The sequence below is a fragment of the Notechis scutatus genome, chromosome Z (assembly GCF_049901735.1).
Source record: "Notechis scutatus isolate UNSWTSFEM ecotype Mainland chromosome Z, rNotScu1.2, whole genome shotgun sequence".
Lineage (NCBI taxonomy): Eukaryota > Metazoa > Chordata > Lepidosauria > Squamata > Elapidae > Notechis > Notechis scutatus.
In genome coordinates this window covers 52,861,177-52,877,347 of record NC_142025.1, presented here as the reverse complement: position 1 = coordinate 52,877,347, position 16,171 = coordinate 52,861,177, and the positions used below count along the sequence as shown (strand labels likewise).

At 41.9% G+C, this 16,171-nt stretch overlaps 1 protein-coding gene across 1 annotated transcript; it reads left to right on the top strand.

Annotated features, from left to right (window-relative positions):
* Window positions 1–299: 299 nt before the first annotated feature.
* On the top strand, window positions 300–1,277 carry LOC148128864 (protein CFDP2-like). The gene has a single exon (XM_087947313.1). The coding sequence runs from the start codon at window positions 300–302 to the stop codon at window positions 1,275–1,277; it is 978 nt and encodes a 325-aa protein (XP_087803439.1).
* Window positions 1,278–16,171: the final 14,894 nt, after the last annotated feature.

Genomic DNA, 16,171 nt, shown 5'->3' with positions numbered 1-16,171 from the left:
TTTTAAGGATTAGAAATTGTGAGGATTTTGAGGTATAATCCCCGGATTGATTAAATTTTGTTAATATTTGGCCTTATTAGTAGTTCAAATAGATGGTAGAACAATCTTCTAGGAGAGGGAAACTTGATTTCAAACCTCCACTGCCTTGTGGCATATCTATTATTGGAAAATGTTTCAGGAGTCAACGTCGAGGCAAAATCTGGAGCCGGAGTCCTAGAAGCAGCTTCCGCCTGCCTTAAACTGGACAACCCCCAGACAGTAAGGTGCTGCCACCATGGTCTGTTAACCTCACCGGGTGCATGGGGTTTAGGGTGAAAGCCGACAAGCAGATCGATAATCCTGCACCACGCAACAAAAATAAGAAAACTTTAGCCCTAAAGTTGGACACTTGGAATGTTCAGACAATGATCCCCAGCCTTTCTGATGATCTGCAGGAAATAGGCAATGCAAGTAAGACAGCTGTCATAGACAAGGAGCTGAGCAGACTGCAGATGGACATTGTCACTCTTCAAGAGACAAGGCTGTCAGACTCAGGATCTGTTAAGGAGAGAAACTTCTCGTTCTTCTGGCAGGGAAAACCATCAAATGAGACTAGGGAATATGGGGTTGGCTTTGCGGTCAGAAACACCCTATTAGGATTCATTACTCCAACTTCTGCAGGAAGAGAAAGAATCCTGTCCTTGCAGCTCCATTCATCAACAGGGCTAGTTACTCTTATTAGTGCATATGCACCGACATTATCTTCAGTGGAATCTAAAGATGAATTCTATGACAATCTGGCTGCCGCTATTAAGAAAATCCCTGAGGAAGAACCATTGTTTATCCTTGGTGATTTTAATGCCAGAGTTGGAGCCAACCATAGTTTTTGGCCCACTTGTTTAGGTCAGTTCGGCATTGGGAAGATGAATGAAAATGGCCAACGCCTGCTGGAGTTTTGCTGCTATTACAGTTTTTGCATTAGTAATACATTCTTTAATACAAAGTATCAACACAGAGTCTCCTGGAAACCTTCAAGATCAAAGCACTGGCACCACCTCGACTTTATTCTCACCAGGCACCCCAGCCTTCCCAGTATTACGATCATATGTAATTATCAGGGAGCTGATTGTGATACAGACCACTCCTTGGTATGCAGCAGAATGAAACCGCAAACAAAGAGATTGCATCACTCAAAGAAGGAAGGAAGACCACGAATTGACATCAGAAGACCTACAATCAGGACAGAGAGTGGAGGAATTTGCTCAAGCACTCAAGGAAACTCTCCCAGGCCCAGCTGAAACAAATGCATCTGAACGATGGGAACATTTCTAGAATGCTGTTTATAACACCACCTTGTCAGTATTTGGTAAGGACACCAGAAAGACAGCAAATTGGTTTGATGCCCACTTGGAGGAGCTGACACCAGCCATGAAGGAAAAGAGGAGATCTTTAATTGCATATAAAGCCTGTTCTAATGAGTGTAAACTACAGTTCTGCAAGTGGCTTATAGTAAAGCCCAACAGACCGCCAGGAGTTGTGCTAATGATTACTGGCTGCAGCCTTGCTCTCTGATTCAGATAGCAGCTGACACAGACAACATCAAGGGGGGTTATGAGGGCATCAAACAGGCCTTAGGTCCAATATAGAAGAAATCTGCCCCCCTGAAGTCGGCTACAGGTGAGGTCATCCAGGACTGAGCACAGCAGATGGTACGCTGGGTGCAGCACTACTCTGAGTTATATTCCAGAGAAAATGTTGTAACTGAAGAAGCATTAAATAACATTGAGTGCCTGCCTGTTTTGGAGGAGCTTGACAGTGAACCAACTTTAGAAGAACTCAACGGGGCCCTGGATTCCCTTGCCTCTGGCAAGGCACCCAGGAAAGATAACATCCCTGCTGAAGTTTTGAAGTGCTGCAAAGAGATCATCCCCACTGAACTGCATGAAATCTTCTGTCTTTGTTGGAGGGAAGGTGGAGTACAACAGGACATGAAGGTTGCAAATATCATCACACTGTATAAGAACAAGGGGTGACTGTAACAACTACCACGGCATCTCTCTTCTTAGTGTTGTAGGGAAGCTGCTTGCCTGTGTCGGACTGAAGGTGCTTGCAGAGAGAGTCTATCCAGAATCACAGTGTGAATTCCGAGCAAAGATAGCCATTTTTTGTAGCCTTCATAGATCTTACAAAGGCTTTTAACTTGGTTAGTAGGGACAGTCTTTATAAAATCCTTCCCAAGATTGGATGTCCATCTCAGCTTCTCAACATCATCAGGTCCTTTCATGAGGAAATGAAAGACACAGTAGTTTTTTATGGCTTAACATCAGATTCCTTTGACATTCGAAGTGGAGTGAAGCAGGGTTATGTCCTTGCACCAACTTTGGGATCTTTTTTGCTGTCATGTTGAAACATGCTTTTGGAACTGCAACAGAGGGTATTTATCTCCGGACCAGATCAGACGGAAAACTCTTTAATCTCTCTAGATTGACAGCAAAGTCCAAAGTCCAGCTGATATGTTTTGCAGGATTTCCTCTTCACTGATGATGCTGCCGTTACTGCTCACTCTGCCCAAGACCTTCAACAACTTATCATTTTAACAAGGCCTGCCAAGATTTTGGACTAACAATCAGCCTGAAAAAAACAAAAGTCATGGGTCAGGACGTGGATTCACCTCCCTTTATTACAATATCTGCACAAGAACTGTAGGCCGTCCATGACTTTGTGTACCTTGGCTCAACTATCTCCGATGCTCTCTTTTTATTTTTATTTTTTTTTAATTTTTATTAATTTTCAATAAACAAACATACACAAATAAAACACAAAACATGAAAACATAAAACATCTTTTTGGAAAGCAGCTTAGTCCTGGGTTACAACTTTTTGTACAGACATAAATTCAAATTCATGCTCACTTTTATATACCATTCCATATCTTATTTACCATTCTACATTTTCTATATAGTTTCTCCCATCTTTTCACTCTCTTAATTCTGTTTTATTTATTTCATCTCAATTTAAATCATTATACTTATATCCTTTGTCTGTTCTGTTTCAGCTATCTATTATCTTTTCTCATTAACACAAAATTTTTCCTGTAATCACTGATTGGAGTATGGTGCCTTTGTATCTTTCTCCTAAATTTAACACTTAAAATAATACATAATTTTCATTCGGATTCTGCTTAGTACATTCTAAAGCTACACACTATATTTTAAAATAAGAAAAAATTATAAGTTTATAATATAATTAAAACAATAATCCATAGCAATTAAACTCTATTGTTAAAATTAATGTTCATTTAGGTCTTAAACATTTTACACATTCCTTTTCAAATAGATATCATGCTTCTATGGGAACTCTTATAAATTTTTTCTTAATTACTTCCTCCCCATTTCAGTTATATTTTAAAGTATTATAAAATTAAAATGTTCCCATTACTTCTTAGTGCAATTCTCTCATATTTCATTTCATTTATTTTGTTCAAGAAAAAAAAGAAAATTTCACTAAATTACATTAAATATTTTATCCCATTTTATAATCGTATATTGTTCCAATTTTCTAACATATATTTCAAATACAAATACAACAATACAGTCTTATGTACTTTTGCAGAATCTCTTTTTTAGTTATATTTTTACCCATTATTTCTAAATAAATCCTGTTTCTTTACATCTTGTTTAAAACTTTTGTAGCTTCTCTTCCCTTTTTTCCTTCCTTGCTTCTCCAAGTCTAGCCTTTTTACCCCCTTGTCTCTTGATCTCCACCCTCTTCTGTATTCCTCTTTTCTGTTGCTTTCTGACATTGTATCCACTTTTCACCTTATTTTTCCCTTTTTTGGTTGTTTTTTTAAGTCTTAAATTCTCCATTCTCTTTCCCCCCTTTCCCTTTTCTTCCCCAGCTAGAGTTGCTTGTTCATTAAAGATGGCTTATTCTTCATCCCAATCTTCTTGTTCTTGTAGTTTCTCATAAGTAGAAATCGCCATTTCTAAGAAATGAAAAACGGAGCCAAAAGAGCCCTTCCCTTCTTGTTCCTCTTCTTTATACTTTTTAAAATCCATTTTCAGTTCATCGACAAGTAATGCCATTGTAGAAATTTTTTTAAACAACCCAAATGTTTTTAATTATTCAAATAATAATTTCCAAAAGTCCCAAAGACACCAAGCAATCCAAATACACACAGACTGTTTCATTTAACACTTTTTCCCTTTTTACACTTTCTCTTCCTGGGGTTACAATTCAGTTGCAAAGTTCCAATTAAAATGTATCTTTTAGAAGTCTTGTTACAATTTAACTCTAGTCTTGTAAATTCCAAGCAGCCTCCTCCAGCAAAATCTTAATCTTAATTCTTTTCCTCTCCCTTCCCACTTACAGCAAAGAAAAAAAAATTTTTTTTTTCAATGTTCAGAAATCTTTATTGTCACCTTGGCTTTAATTTCTCAGTTTGATTACCTGCTGGTGCTAAAGTGGGTTTTTCCAATTTCTCATTCATCTGCTGTCACCGTAAGGAAGGAGAGTGAGAAAAAAAACTTTCCCTTTTCACTTTCATTCGCTGCTTCCAGATCTTCTTTGGGAGCGATGTATCTTTAATGAAGTTTAAATTCCATGGTATTTTAAATGTTGCTTGTTATCCCAGTCAGCCAAAACTTTCACTTCTCAGCTTCCTCCTGCACTTCTTTCCGAGATGAGAGCTTCTTTGTGGCGGCTATTTCTGACCGCCGCTCTTACCGCTTTCAGAAAAGGGAGTTAAGCCAGCTGAGGAGGGGAGTTGCGATTCCCCCCGACCCCTGCCGGATCTCCCCTATCTTCAGTCACCTCTACGGGGTAACTATAGCCCCGAATCCGGCTGGATCGGGGCACTCCAGCGGCGAGCGCAAGCAGAAACCGCTCACGATCGCGGATTCCTGCCGCCGCCGAAGCCCTGCAAACCGGAAGTTCCCCTCCGATGCTCTCTCTTTAGACACTGAGCTGAATAAACATATTGGAAAGTGGCCACAACATTTTCCAGACTTGCAAAGAGAGTATGGCTTAACAAGAAACTGACAGAACATACAAAGATTTAGGTCTATAGAGCCTGTGTCTTGAGCACACTCTTGTACTGCAGTGAGTCTTTTATGCACGACAGGAGAGAAAGTTGAACACCTTTCATACGTACTGTCTCTGATGAATTATTGGCATTACCTGGCATGACAAAGTTCCAAATAGCGCAGTCTTGGAACGTGCTGGAATTTCTAGCATGAATATACTATTGAAACAGCAATGTCTACACTGGCTTGGGCATGTCGTGAGGATGGCTGATGGGTAGATTCCGAAAGACCTCCTGTATGGAGAATTAGTGCAAGGAAAGCACCCTAGAGAGGGACCACAGCTGCGATATAAGGATATCTGCAGGAGGGATCCAAAGGCCTTGGGAATGGACATTAACAGCGGGGAAACCTTCACCTCTGATCATTCAGCTTGGAGGCTAAAGATGTAGCATGGCCCTCTCCAATTTGAAGAGACACTCATTTGGTAGGCTGAGGCAAAGAGGCAGTCCTGGAACCAGTGAAATCCGGGGGCTGGACAGGAGACAGACTGTATCTGTCCTCAGTGTGGAAGGGATTGCCACTCTCGAATTGGCCTTTTTAGTCACACAAATGCTTTTTTAGGATCTCTTTTCAGAGCTCAATGCCATAGTCTTTTGAGACTGAAGGATGCCATTGCTTAGTAGTTCTAGACATTTGGGATATTGAAACTATGGTGAAATAATGTAATTTTTAATATATTAAATATAAGTGACTTAATAGGGGATAATAAATACATGGTGAAAAGAAATGGTATTTATGCTTACCGTATATACTCGAGTATAAGCCGAGTTTTTCAGCCCATTTTTTGTGCTGAAAAAACCCCCCTCGGCTTATACTCGAGTCAGATTCCCTCTGAAAAAAAATGGTGTGGAGTTCGGAGCTGGGCAGGCGCTTCCCTGCTTCCGTGTTTCCTTTGCAACTTTTAAGCATGGGGGTAATCGGAAGCAGAAAAGTTCTTGCATGAGGATATATTGTTTTCTCTTTTTTAACTGTTTTTAGGGGGGGGAAAGACCCACCGTCATGTGAGAATGCTCAGACACGAAATCTATCCGCCCGAAAATAAGTGTGTGTGTGTGTGGGGGGAATTTTAACAGAGGAAGATGTAGGGAGAAGGCAAAAGCGACGGAAGATCCTTCAGGGGAAACTGAGGGGAGACTCACCCTTGGTCCAGATGAGCCCCTTCCCGCCCCTAAGGAAGCAGAGGCAGCCAGCAAGGGCAGGCAAGCCCCGCTTCACAGACTCCGTCCGTCCTCGCTCCCACCCAAAGCCACGATCGCGCAGCCCAGAATCGCCCTCCCCTCAGGGGGCAGAAACAACGCCTGGTTTTTCCCGAGACAAGAAGCTCCGCCGTGCAATGAAAGCGCCCTGGCTCTAGGCTCGCAGGCTCAGAAAACAACACGAGCCGAGGTCGCTTCGGCTCCGCTCGGCTTCTCCAACATCCGGCACCGCCCCTGTTCTATGTGCCGGGCCCGGTAAGTCCGAGCAGCCAGCGCATGGAGCAGGACGGCGGCGGACATCGTTGGCTGCCTCTTTTGCAGCATGGGAGGCCTCCCCCGGCTGGCCAGCTGCTCTCCTCCTTCTCTGCCTGTTTGTTCTGTGTGACCGAGGAGGAGGAGACCAGCCGGCTGGTTGGGGGAGGCTTTCTGCGCCGAGGGAGGCAGCTGTTGGTGTCCGGCTTTGCTCCGCTTCTCTGGCATGGCCCTGTTCTTTTCTTGGGCAGCCGGGCGCCCGCAACGGTGCCCACGGCAGCAACAGGCAGTTCCGCCCGGGCTCCGCTCAGGTTTCCGGCTGGGGCTGTCGGGAATTGCTGCCGCCGGTGCGGCCCCAGTCCTGCGTTGCCTCGGGAAGGAAAGGCAAAAAGCGCTTTGTTCTGTGTGACCGAGGAGGAGGAGACCGGCCGGCTGGTTGGGGGAGGCCTTTCGCTTCCCGTTACGGGCGCCCGGCTGCCCAAGTAAAGAACAGGGCCGCGTCGGAGAAGCGGAGCAAAGCCGGACACCAACAGCCGCCTCCTCGGCGCAGAAAGCCTCCCAACCAGCCGGCCGGTCTCCTCCTCCTCGGTCACACAGAACAAACAGGCAGAGAAGGAGGAGAGCAGCTGGCCAGCCGGGGGAGGCCTCCCATCGCCTTGGGAAGGGAAAGCGTTTTTGCCTTTCCCTTCCCGTTGCGGGCGCCCGGCTGCCCAAGTAAAGAACAGGGCCGCGCCGGAGAAGCGGAGCAAAGCCGGACACCAACAGGAGGAGGAGAGCAGCTGGCCAGCCGGGGGAGGCCTCCCGTGCTGCGAAAGAGGCAGCCAACGATCTCCGGTGCCGCCCTGCTCCACGCGCTGGCTGCTCGGACTTGCCGGGCCCGGCACATAGAACAGGGCGGTACCAGATGTTGGAGAAGCCGAGCGGAGCCGAAGCGACCTCGCCTCGCGTTGTTTTCTGAGCCCGCGAGCCTAGAGCCAGGGCGCTTTCATTGCATGGCGGAGCTTCTTGTCTCGGGAAAAACCAGGCGTTGTTTCTGCCCCCTGAGGGGAGGGCGATTCTGGGCTGCGCGATCGTGGCTTTGGGTGGGAGCGAGGACGGACGGAGTCTGTGAAGCGGGCTTGCCTGCCCTTGCTGGCTGCCTCTGCTTCCTTAGGGGCGGGAAGGGGGCTTATCTGGACCAGGTGAGTCTCCCCTCAGTTCCCCTGAAGGATCTTCCGTCGCTTTGCCTTCTCCCTACATCTGGGGCTGTCGGAGTTGCTGCCGCCAGTGCGGCTCCGGTCCCGCGTTGCCTTGGGAAGGGTGGGGCAAAACCAGGAGCCGCTGAGCCTGAGCCTCCGGTGCCGCTGCCGCTGTTGCAAAGCGCTGCCGCGGCTCTTCCTTTTTGCCTTCCCTTCCTGAGGCGACGGGACTGGGGCCGTGCCGGCGGTAGCGACTCCTGACTCAGGAGGCCTCCGAGGAGGGGAAGAGAGTGACTCCTGCCTCCCGCTGTCATCATCATCATCTTCTTCTTTTGGGTTAGTGAATCAATTAAACCTTTCATGATAGTGAGATCGTTTCCCAAATTAATTATTTTTATTTTTGAAATTTACCAGTAGCTGCTGCATTTCCCACCCTCGGCTTATACTCGAGTCAATAAGTTTTCCCAGTTTTTTTGTGTAAAATTAGGTGCCTCGGCTTATATTCGGGTCGACTTATACTCGAGTATATACGGTAAATGAATAAAGGAAAATTAATAAAGGAAAAAAATGAGAAAGAATTATAGAAAGAATAGTATTGTTGAAGTTGGAAGATTAGATTACATATAGTTATTTGTATTATCATTGTTAGCATTGTTTTAAAAAGGACATTGACCCAGTCAATATACTGACCACAAAATATGTATGGTGTGAAAAGAAAAGTAAATAAAACATGAATTATATAAAAATATATATTTCTGTCTTCTAATTCACAGATTATAAATCTAGGATACGTTTGGGGTGATATTCTCTGAAGTAATACATGAAGTTGTAGATTTACATACATATGAGAATATTTGTAGCTCAGGGTTGAAATGAGGGGTCCTTGGTGCTCTCTGAGCTTATTTGTTTTCTTGCAGACTAGATATAAGGAGCCCACATAGATATATAGATAAAGTAAGATAAGATAAACTTTATTGTCATTTTTTTTTTCTGTTGGCACTCTGGCATACATTAAAATGAAATTCTGTTGCATGCTCTCAACAGTGTACACAGACATAACACACATATAGATATGCTATATACATACAGGTGAAACTTGAAAAAATAGAATACCGTGCAAAAGTTCATTTATTTCAATAATGCAACTTAAAAGGTTAGGGGTTTTCATGAGCTGTAAGTCATAACCATCACAATTATTACAAATCACGGCTTGAACTATCTTGCTTTGCATGTAATGAGTCTATTTCATATATTAGTTTCACCTTTTAAATTGCATTACTGAAATAAATGAACTTTTACACGATATTCTAATTTTTTGAGTTTCATCTGTACATATGTATATACCTATACCCATACATATAAATATTAATCACCACAATGAAGGTGGAATCCTATTGCCATGCAAAGGCAAGTAGAGGGGCATTTTGCTCCCACACTAAGGCTCCGACCATCGTCACCACCGCGACAAAGCAACAGCTGTTTCATCCCTCTGCTGCAACAGTTTAGTTTAGTTTAGTTTATTGTCATTGCACCTTGTATAATGAAATCAAACACCATCTTCAGTGCACATCATGAAAATAAACACAAACACACATCCTTCACCCTTCACACATTGAACTGGAAACCCCCGACACCACACCAACATTGCACTATACAACAAAATTCAAAAGAGCAACTGCCCTAGGATAGAAGCTGTTTTTCAGCCTATTTGTCCTTGTTTTTATTATTTTGTACCGTCTGCCAGATGGTAATAGTTCAAAAAAGGATTCCCAGGATGAGATGGATCTTTGATAATGTTTTGAACTTTTTTAAGGCAGTGGGAGCTATAAAGCTTTTCCAAAGAGGGGAGAGGACAACCAATGATCTTCTGGGCAATGATGCCCTCTGGAGTACTTTCCTATCTGCCACTGTGCAATTGGCAAACCATACAGAAGTGCAGTATGTTAAAATGCTCTCTATGGTGCAGCGGTAGAAGGTCACTGGCAGTTTTTCATTCAGTTGTTGTTTTCTGAGAAGTCTCAGGTAGTATAATCTCTGCTGGGCCCTTTTGACCAGTGCTGCAATGTGAGCACCCCAAATCTGGTTCTCTTTTATGGTAACATCCAGAAACTTAAAACTGGCCACTTGCTCCACTTGGTCTCCATTGATAAGCAAGGACTGGACATCTGATCTGTTCCTTCTATATCCACTATAAGTTCCTTGGTCTTATTGGTGTTGAGGACCAAGTTATTGTCTCCACACCACGAAACCAACCGGTCCACCTCATCTCGGTAGGCAGACTCATCTCCCTCGGAGATGAGTCCCACCACTGTTGTATCATCTGCAAATTTAGCAATAGTATTACTAGCGTGAGTGGGAATGCAGTCATGAACATAAAGAGTATAGAGTAAGGGACTCAACATGCAACCCTGTGGTGTACCAGTGTTAAGAATAAGGGCTGAAGAGGTATGATACCTAATCTGACCCTCTGTGAGCAGCCAGACAGGAAATCCATAATCCAAAGGCAGATTGAATTAGAAAGCCCAAGGTCCAGAAGTTTAGACATTAGTCTATGTGGAAGAATTGTGTTAAATGCAGAACTAAAATCCACAAAAAGCATCCTCACATAACCCCCCTGCTGTTCTAGATGAGTCAGAGCAGTGTGAAGAGTGATGGCTATAGCGTCCTCTGCAGATCTATTTTTTCTGTATGCAAACAGGTGTTTATCAAATGTATGCAGAAGAACAGAAATGATGTGCCAGCAGACCAATTTCTCAAAGCACTTCATGATGATAGGAGTGAATGCCACTGGTCTGTAATCATTGAGGTTATTGATAGGGAACCTTTGGCAGTGGAACAATAGTGGAAGCTTTCAAACAAGATGGAATAGTGGACTGGGATAAAGACCGATTGAAGATACTGGTAAAGATTCCAGCCAACTGATCAGTACAGTCTTTAAGCAGAAATACTGTCAGGACTAGCAGCCTTTCTAAGGTCCACAGTCCTCAGAATGCTCCTCACCTCCTGTTCCTCAACAATGAGGTGGGGGCTACAATTGGCTGGTGGTTGTATTTTATCTGTCTCTGATCTCTACTTCAAAGCAAAGAAATGATTCAGTTCCTCTGCCAATGAAGCATCCCCTTCAGCAGGGATGACATTGGTCGGTTGATGGTTTGTAATTTGTTGAATCCCTTGCCACACCTGCCTCATGTTATTGCTATAAAAATTATCCTCAATCTTCCTCTTATAATCAGTCTTGGACTTCCAAATACCTTTCTTCAGATTAGCTCTGGCAACACTGTATCTTGCCCCACCACTGGACCTAAAGGCCTTGGTCCTGTCATGCAAGAAGTGCTGGACTTCCTTGGTCATCCAGGGTTTCTGATTGGGATAGATCCTAATACATCTATCCACAGTGATAGTATCTGTGCAGTGTTTGATATAGCACAGAACAGTTGCAGTGTGCTCCTCTAGGTCAGGGTGATAAAAGATGTCCCAATTTGTGTTCTCAAAACAATCCTGAAGTTGTTGGGAAGCATCTTCTGGCCAAGATTTCACTGGTACGCTGGTGTTAAAAGCAGTGACATATGGTCTGATTGTCCCAATTGTGGTAATTGTATAACCTTATAGCCATGTTTGATGTTGGTATATACTTTGTCCAATATGTTTGCTCCTCTAGTAGCACACTTAACATGCTGATAGAATTTAGGGAGCACTGCTCTTAAATCAGCTTGATTAAAGTCCCCCGCTATGATATGCACAGCATCAGGATATTTATTCTGTTGATTACTAACAATGTTATACAAGAATCCCAAAGCTATGGTAGTATTGGCATCAGGTGGGATATAGACTGCAGTAATCAAAACCACACTGAATTCCCGTGGAAGATATATGGGTCTACATTTAAGAGTCATATACTCCAGATCCATGGAGCAGTGGCTGTCTGCAGTCTTTGTATTGATACACCAGCTTTGGTTCACATAAATGCTTAAACCTCCCCCTTTGATCTTGCCAGAATCTCTACTCCTGTCCTGCTGGTGAGCTATGTAGTCTTCCAGCTCAACAGCTGCATCTGGAATGAGTTAATGAAGCCAAGTTTCTGTGATTAGCAAAACACAGCAGTTCTTGATGAATTTAGTCTTTGCAATCTGTAGCCTTAACTCATCCATTTCGTTAATCAGAGATCTTGCATTGGTAAGAAATATACTTGGAATTGAAAGCTTGTGTGGAAACTTACTGAGCCTGAAGAAAATCCCAGCACGGCATCCTCTCTTCCTCTTCCTGTTCCTCTTTCTCCACCTCTTCCTCCTTCCTAAAGGGACAGTAATTCAGTAGCCCCCAACCTTTTTTGTGCCACGGCCCGGTACCGGCATCACAAAATGATCCATGGCCCGGTACCGGCATCAGCATGCATGACAAGGCAAGGCGAGCCGAGTAACCGGCCAGCCAGCCGTCCCCCGCTTCTCCCCACCACCTTCAACTCCTCCTTTGTACCTTTGTCGATGGGCTTCGCTTCGGGACGGCTTCGGGACAGTCGCTTGGCTCGCCTTGCCTTGGGTGCTGAAAGAATCCTCGCGCCTTAGTTTCGTTCGAAGCCCCCCCTTCAATGAAACTAAGACACGAAGATTCCTTCAGGACCCAAATGCCACTTTCCAACTGGAAAAGCTCACTGGAAGCACTTTCTCATCAAACAAGATGGCGGCGCCCAGCAAACGGGCGGCCCGGTAGGAAATGTTCCACGGACCGGTACCGGTCCATGGCCCGGTGGTTGGGGACCCCTGCAGTAATCCATGGCTCCCCCAGGGGCCTAGCTGCCTCCTTCGGTATGTTATGAGAATGTATAAAATCATCCGTAGTAGCCTTTTCACATTTCAGTCCAATTTGTAACAAGGCTTGCCGACTATAGATGCTCCTTGCCCCACAGGATTCAATCAAGGAAAGGATCCGAAACACACAGAGAATCATACACACCATACACTGAAAGAAGGAGTGGTCAGCCGCATCCATGTGCACACCATCTTGGAAAAAAACCAAAGTGTGACAGGGAGTCGGAACAGAGGGATGAAAGAGCCGCATCTGCCTCTGGAGCATGGGTTGCCAACACCTAGTCTAGTCTAGTGAAAAGAAGGAGTAGATTAACAGATTAACAGATTTGGAAGGGGCCCTGTAGGTCATCTGGTCCAACCCCCCACTCAAGCAGGAGACTCTACACTATTTCTTTTTTTTTTCAAGAATTTTATTAATTTTTAAAAAACAAACATATACAAACAAAACACAAAACATGAAAACATAAAACATCTAAAAGCAGCTTGATCCCGGGTTACCTCTTTTTGTACAGACATAAATTCAAGTTCATGCTCACTTTTATATACCATTCCATATCTTATTTACCATTCTACATTTTCTATATAGCTTCTCCCATCTTTTCACTCTCTTAATTCTATTTTATTTATTTCATCTCAATTTAAATCATTATACTTATATCCTTTGTCTGTCCTGTTTCAGCTGTCTATTATCTTTTCTCATTAACACAAAATTTCTCCTGTAATCACTGATTGAAGTGTGACGCCTTTATATCTTTCCCCTAAATTTAACACTTAAAATAATACATAATTTTTCATTCGGATTCTGCTTAGTACATTCTAAAGCTACACACTATATTTTAAAATAAGAAAAAATTATAAATATATAATATAATTAAAACAACAATCCATACCAATTAAACTCTATTGTTAAAATTAATATTCATTTAAGTCTTGAGCATTTTACACATTCCTTTTGAAATAGGTATCATGCTTCTATGGGAACACTTATAAATTTTACGTAGTTACTTCCACCCCATTTCACTTATATTTTAACACATTATGTAATTAAGATGTTCCCATTCCTTCTTAGTTCAATTCTCTATTTCATTTCATTTAATTTGTTCAAAAAATAAGAAAATTTCACTGAATTACATTGAATATTTTATCCCATTTTATAATCATATGTTGTTCCAATTTTCTAACATTATTTCTAATACAGATACAACAATACAATTTTATGTACCTTTGCAGAATCTCTTTTTCAGTTATATTTTTACCCATTATCTCTAAATAAATCCTGTTTCTTTACATCTTGTTTCAAACCTTTGTAGCTTCTCTTCCTTCCTCCCTTGCTCCTCCACTCTACCCTTTTTACCCCCTTGTCTCTTGATCTCCACCCTCTTCTGTATTCCTCTTTTCTGTTGCTTTCTGACATTGTATCCACTTTTCACCTTATTTTTCCTTTTTTTGGTTGTTTTTTTAAGTCTTGAATTCTCCGTTCTCTTCCCCCCCTTTCCCCTTTCTTCTCCAGATAAAGTTGCTTGTTCATTAAAGATGGCTTCTTCTTCATCCCAATCTTCTTGTTCTTGTAGTTTCTCATAAGTAGAAATCGCCATTTCTAAAAAATGAAAAACGGAGCCAAAAGAGCCTTTCCCTTCTTGTTCCTCTTCTTTATATTTTTTAAATTCCATTTTCAGTTCATGCACAAGTAATGCCATTGTAGAAATTTTTTAAACAACCCAAATGTTTTTAATTATTCAAATAATAATTTCCAAAAGTCCCAAAGACACCAAGCAGTCCAAATACGCACAGGTTGTTTCATTTAACACTTTTTTCCTTTTTTCACTTTCTCTTCCTGGGGTTGCAATTCAGTTACAAAGTTCCAAATAAAATGTATCTTTTAGAAGTCTTGTTACAATTTAACTCTAGTCTTGTAAATTCCAAGCAGTCTCCTCCAGCCAAATCTTAATCTTAATTCTTTTCCTCTCCCTTCCCACTTACAGCAAAGAAAAAGTTTTTTCAGTGTTCAGAAATCTTTATTGTCCCCTTGGCTTTAATTTTCCAGTTTAATTACCTGCTGATGCCAAAGTGGGTTTTTCCAATTTCTCATTGATCTGCTGTCACCATAAGGAAGGAGAGTGAGAAAAAACAAACTTTCCCTTTTCACTTTCATTCGCTGCTTCCAGATCTTCTTTGGGAGCGATGTATCCTTTGCCAAAATTTAAATTCCAGGATATCTTGAATGTTGCTTCTCATCCCAGTCATCCGAAACTTCCACTTCTCAGCTTCCTCCTGCACATACTTTTCCGGATGAGTGCTTCTTTGTGGCGGCCATTTCTGACCGCCTCTCTTACTGCTTTCGGAAAAGGGAGTTAAGCCAGCTGAGGTGGGGGGGTGCGACTCCCCTTGACCCCTGCCGGGTCTCCCCTATCTTCAGTCACCTCTACGGGGTAACTATGGCTCGGGGCTTGCGGCGAGCGCAAGCAGAAACCGTGCACGATTGCGGATTCCTGCCGCCCCCGAAGCCCTACAAACCAGAAGTCGAGACTCTACACTATTTCTGACAGATGGCAGTCTAGTGTCTTCTTGAAAGCCTCCAGTGATGAAGCTCCACAACTTTTTTTCAAGTTTTATTTGTTTTATTAATATAATATATAAAAGTTCCATTTCAATCAAATAGTGTGTTGTCTCAGTACAATTGTTTTTAGGCAATCATAATCAAACTGTTTACAATAACATTCATTACAATAACATTAATAGTTATAACAATAATTTGTTACCATTTTAACAAATTTCCTTTTTAACATTTATCCTTTTTATGTCCCTTTCTTTCTAACTTCTGTTTTTACTGTCTAACCATCGATAAAAAGAGTCCCATGTCAAAAAGTATTTAGTTTTTTCTTTGTCCTTAATAGTAAGCATTAGTCTATCCATTTCTGCACATTCTAGTATTTTCTTAATTACATTCTAGTCTGTCAGACAATCACACTTCCATTGTTGAGCATATACAATTCTAGCTGCAATTAATATATGTAAAATCAAGTATATAGTCTCTTTATCATGTTTTTCTAGTAGAATGCTCAATAAGAATATTTCTGGTTTCATGTCTATATGTTGTTTAATCATTTTTTCCAAGCAGGTATATATTTTCATCCAATATTTTTTAGCTTGTGGACATGTCCACCACATATGAACCAGGTGTTTGATTAGATTTCCAACATTTAGCAGCTCTATCCTTATACATTTTCACCAATCTTGTTGACGCAAAATGCCATCTGTAAAACATTTTATACAAATTTTCTTTATATGCAGTTGACATAGTCAATTTAACATTTCTATCCCACAGTTTCTGCCATTTGTCTAATTTTATTGCATATGCATATCCAAAATTTTTACTCCTTGAGACTTTTAATTTTTTTTTCTGACAAAAAGTGAGAGCACCCTAAAGGGGAAAATTTTTTAGAAAATAGAAGACAGAAGAGGAAACAAGCAGTGAAATTGAGCCGGTCTGTCAAATTAACTGGAGTTATCTTATCGAATTTTAACAAGGACTTAGCTTCTAACTGGACTGGATTTTATTAAAGCAAAACAATTTTTAGAATTAATTTTAAAGAGAGACTTTGTATTTTTTTTCTCTTGTTGGTTTTTTTTTCTCCTTAAAGGGGAATGTTTTTTTAAAGTACTTTTGAGACTTTTTTT

What these genes read in the sequence shown, in the direction of transcription:
- LOC148128864 (XM_087947313.1), top strand. Translation starts at nt 300, where the DNA reads ATGGGGTTTAGGGTGAAAGCCGACAAGCAGATCGATAATCCTGCACCA.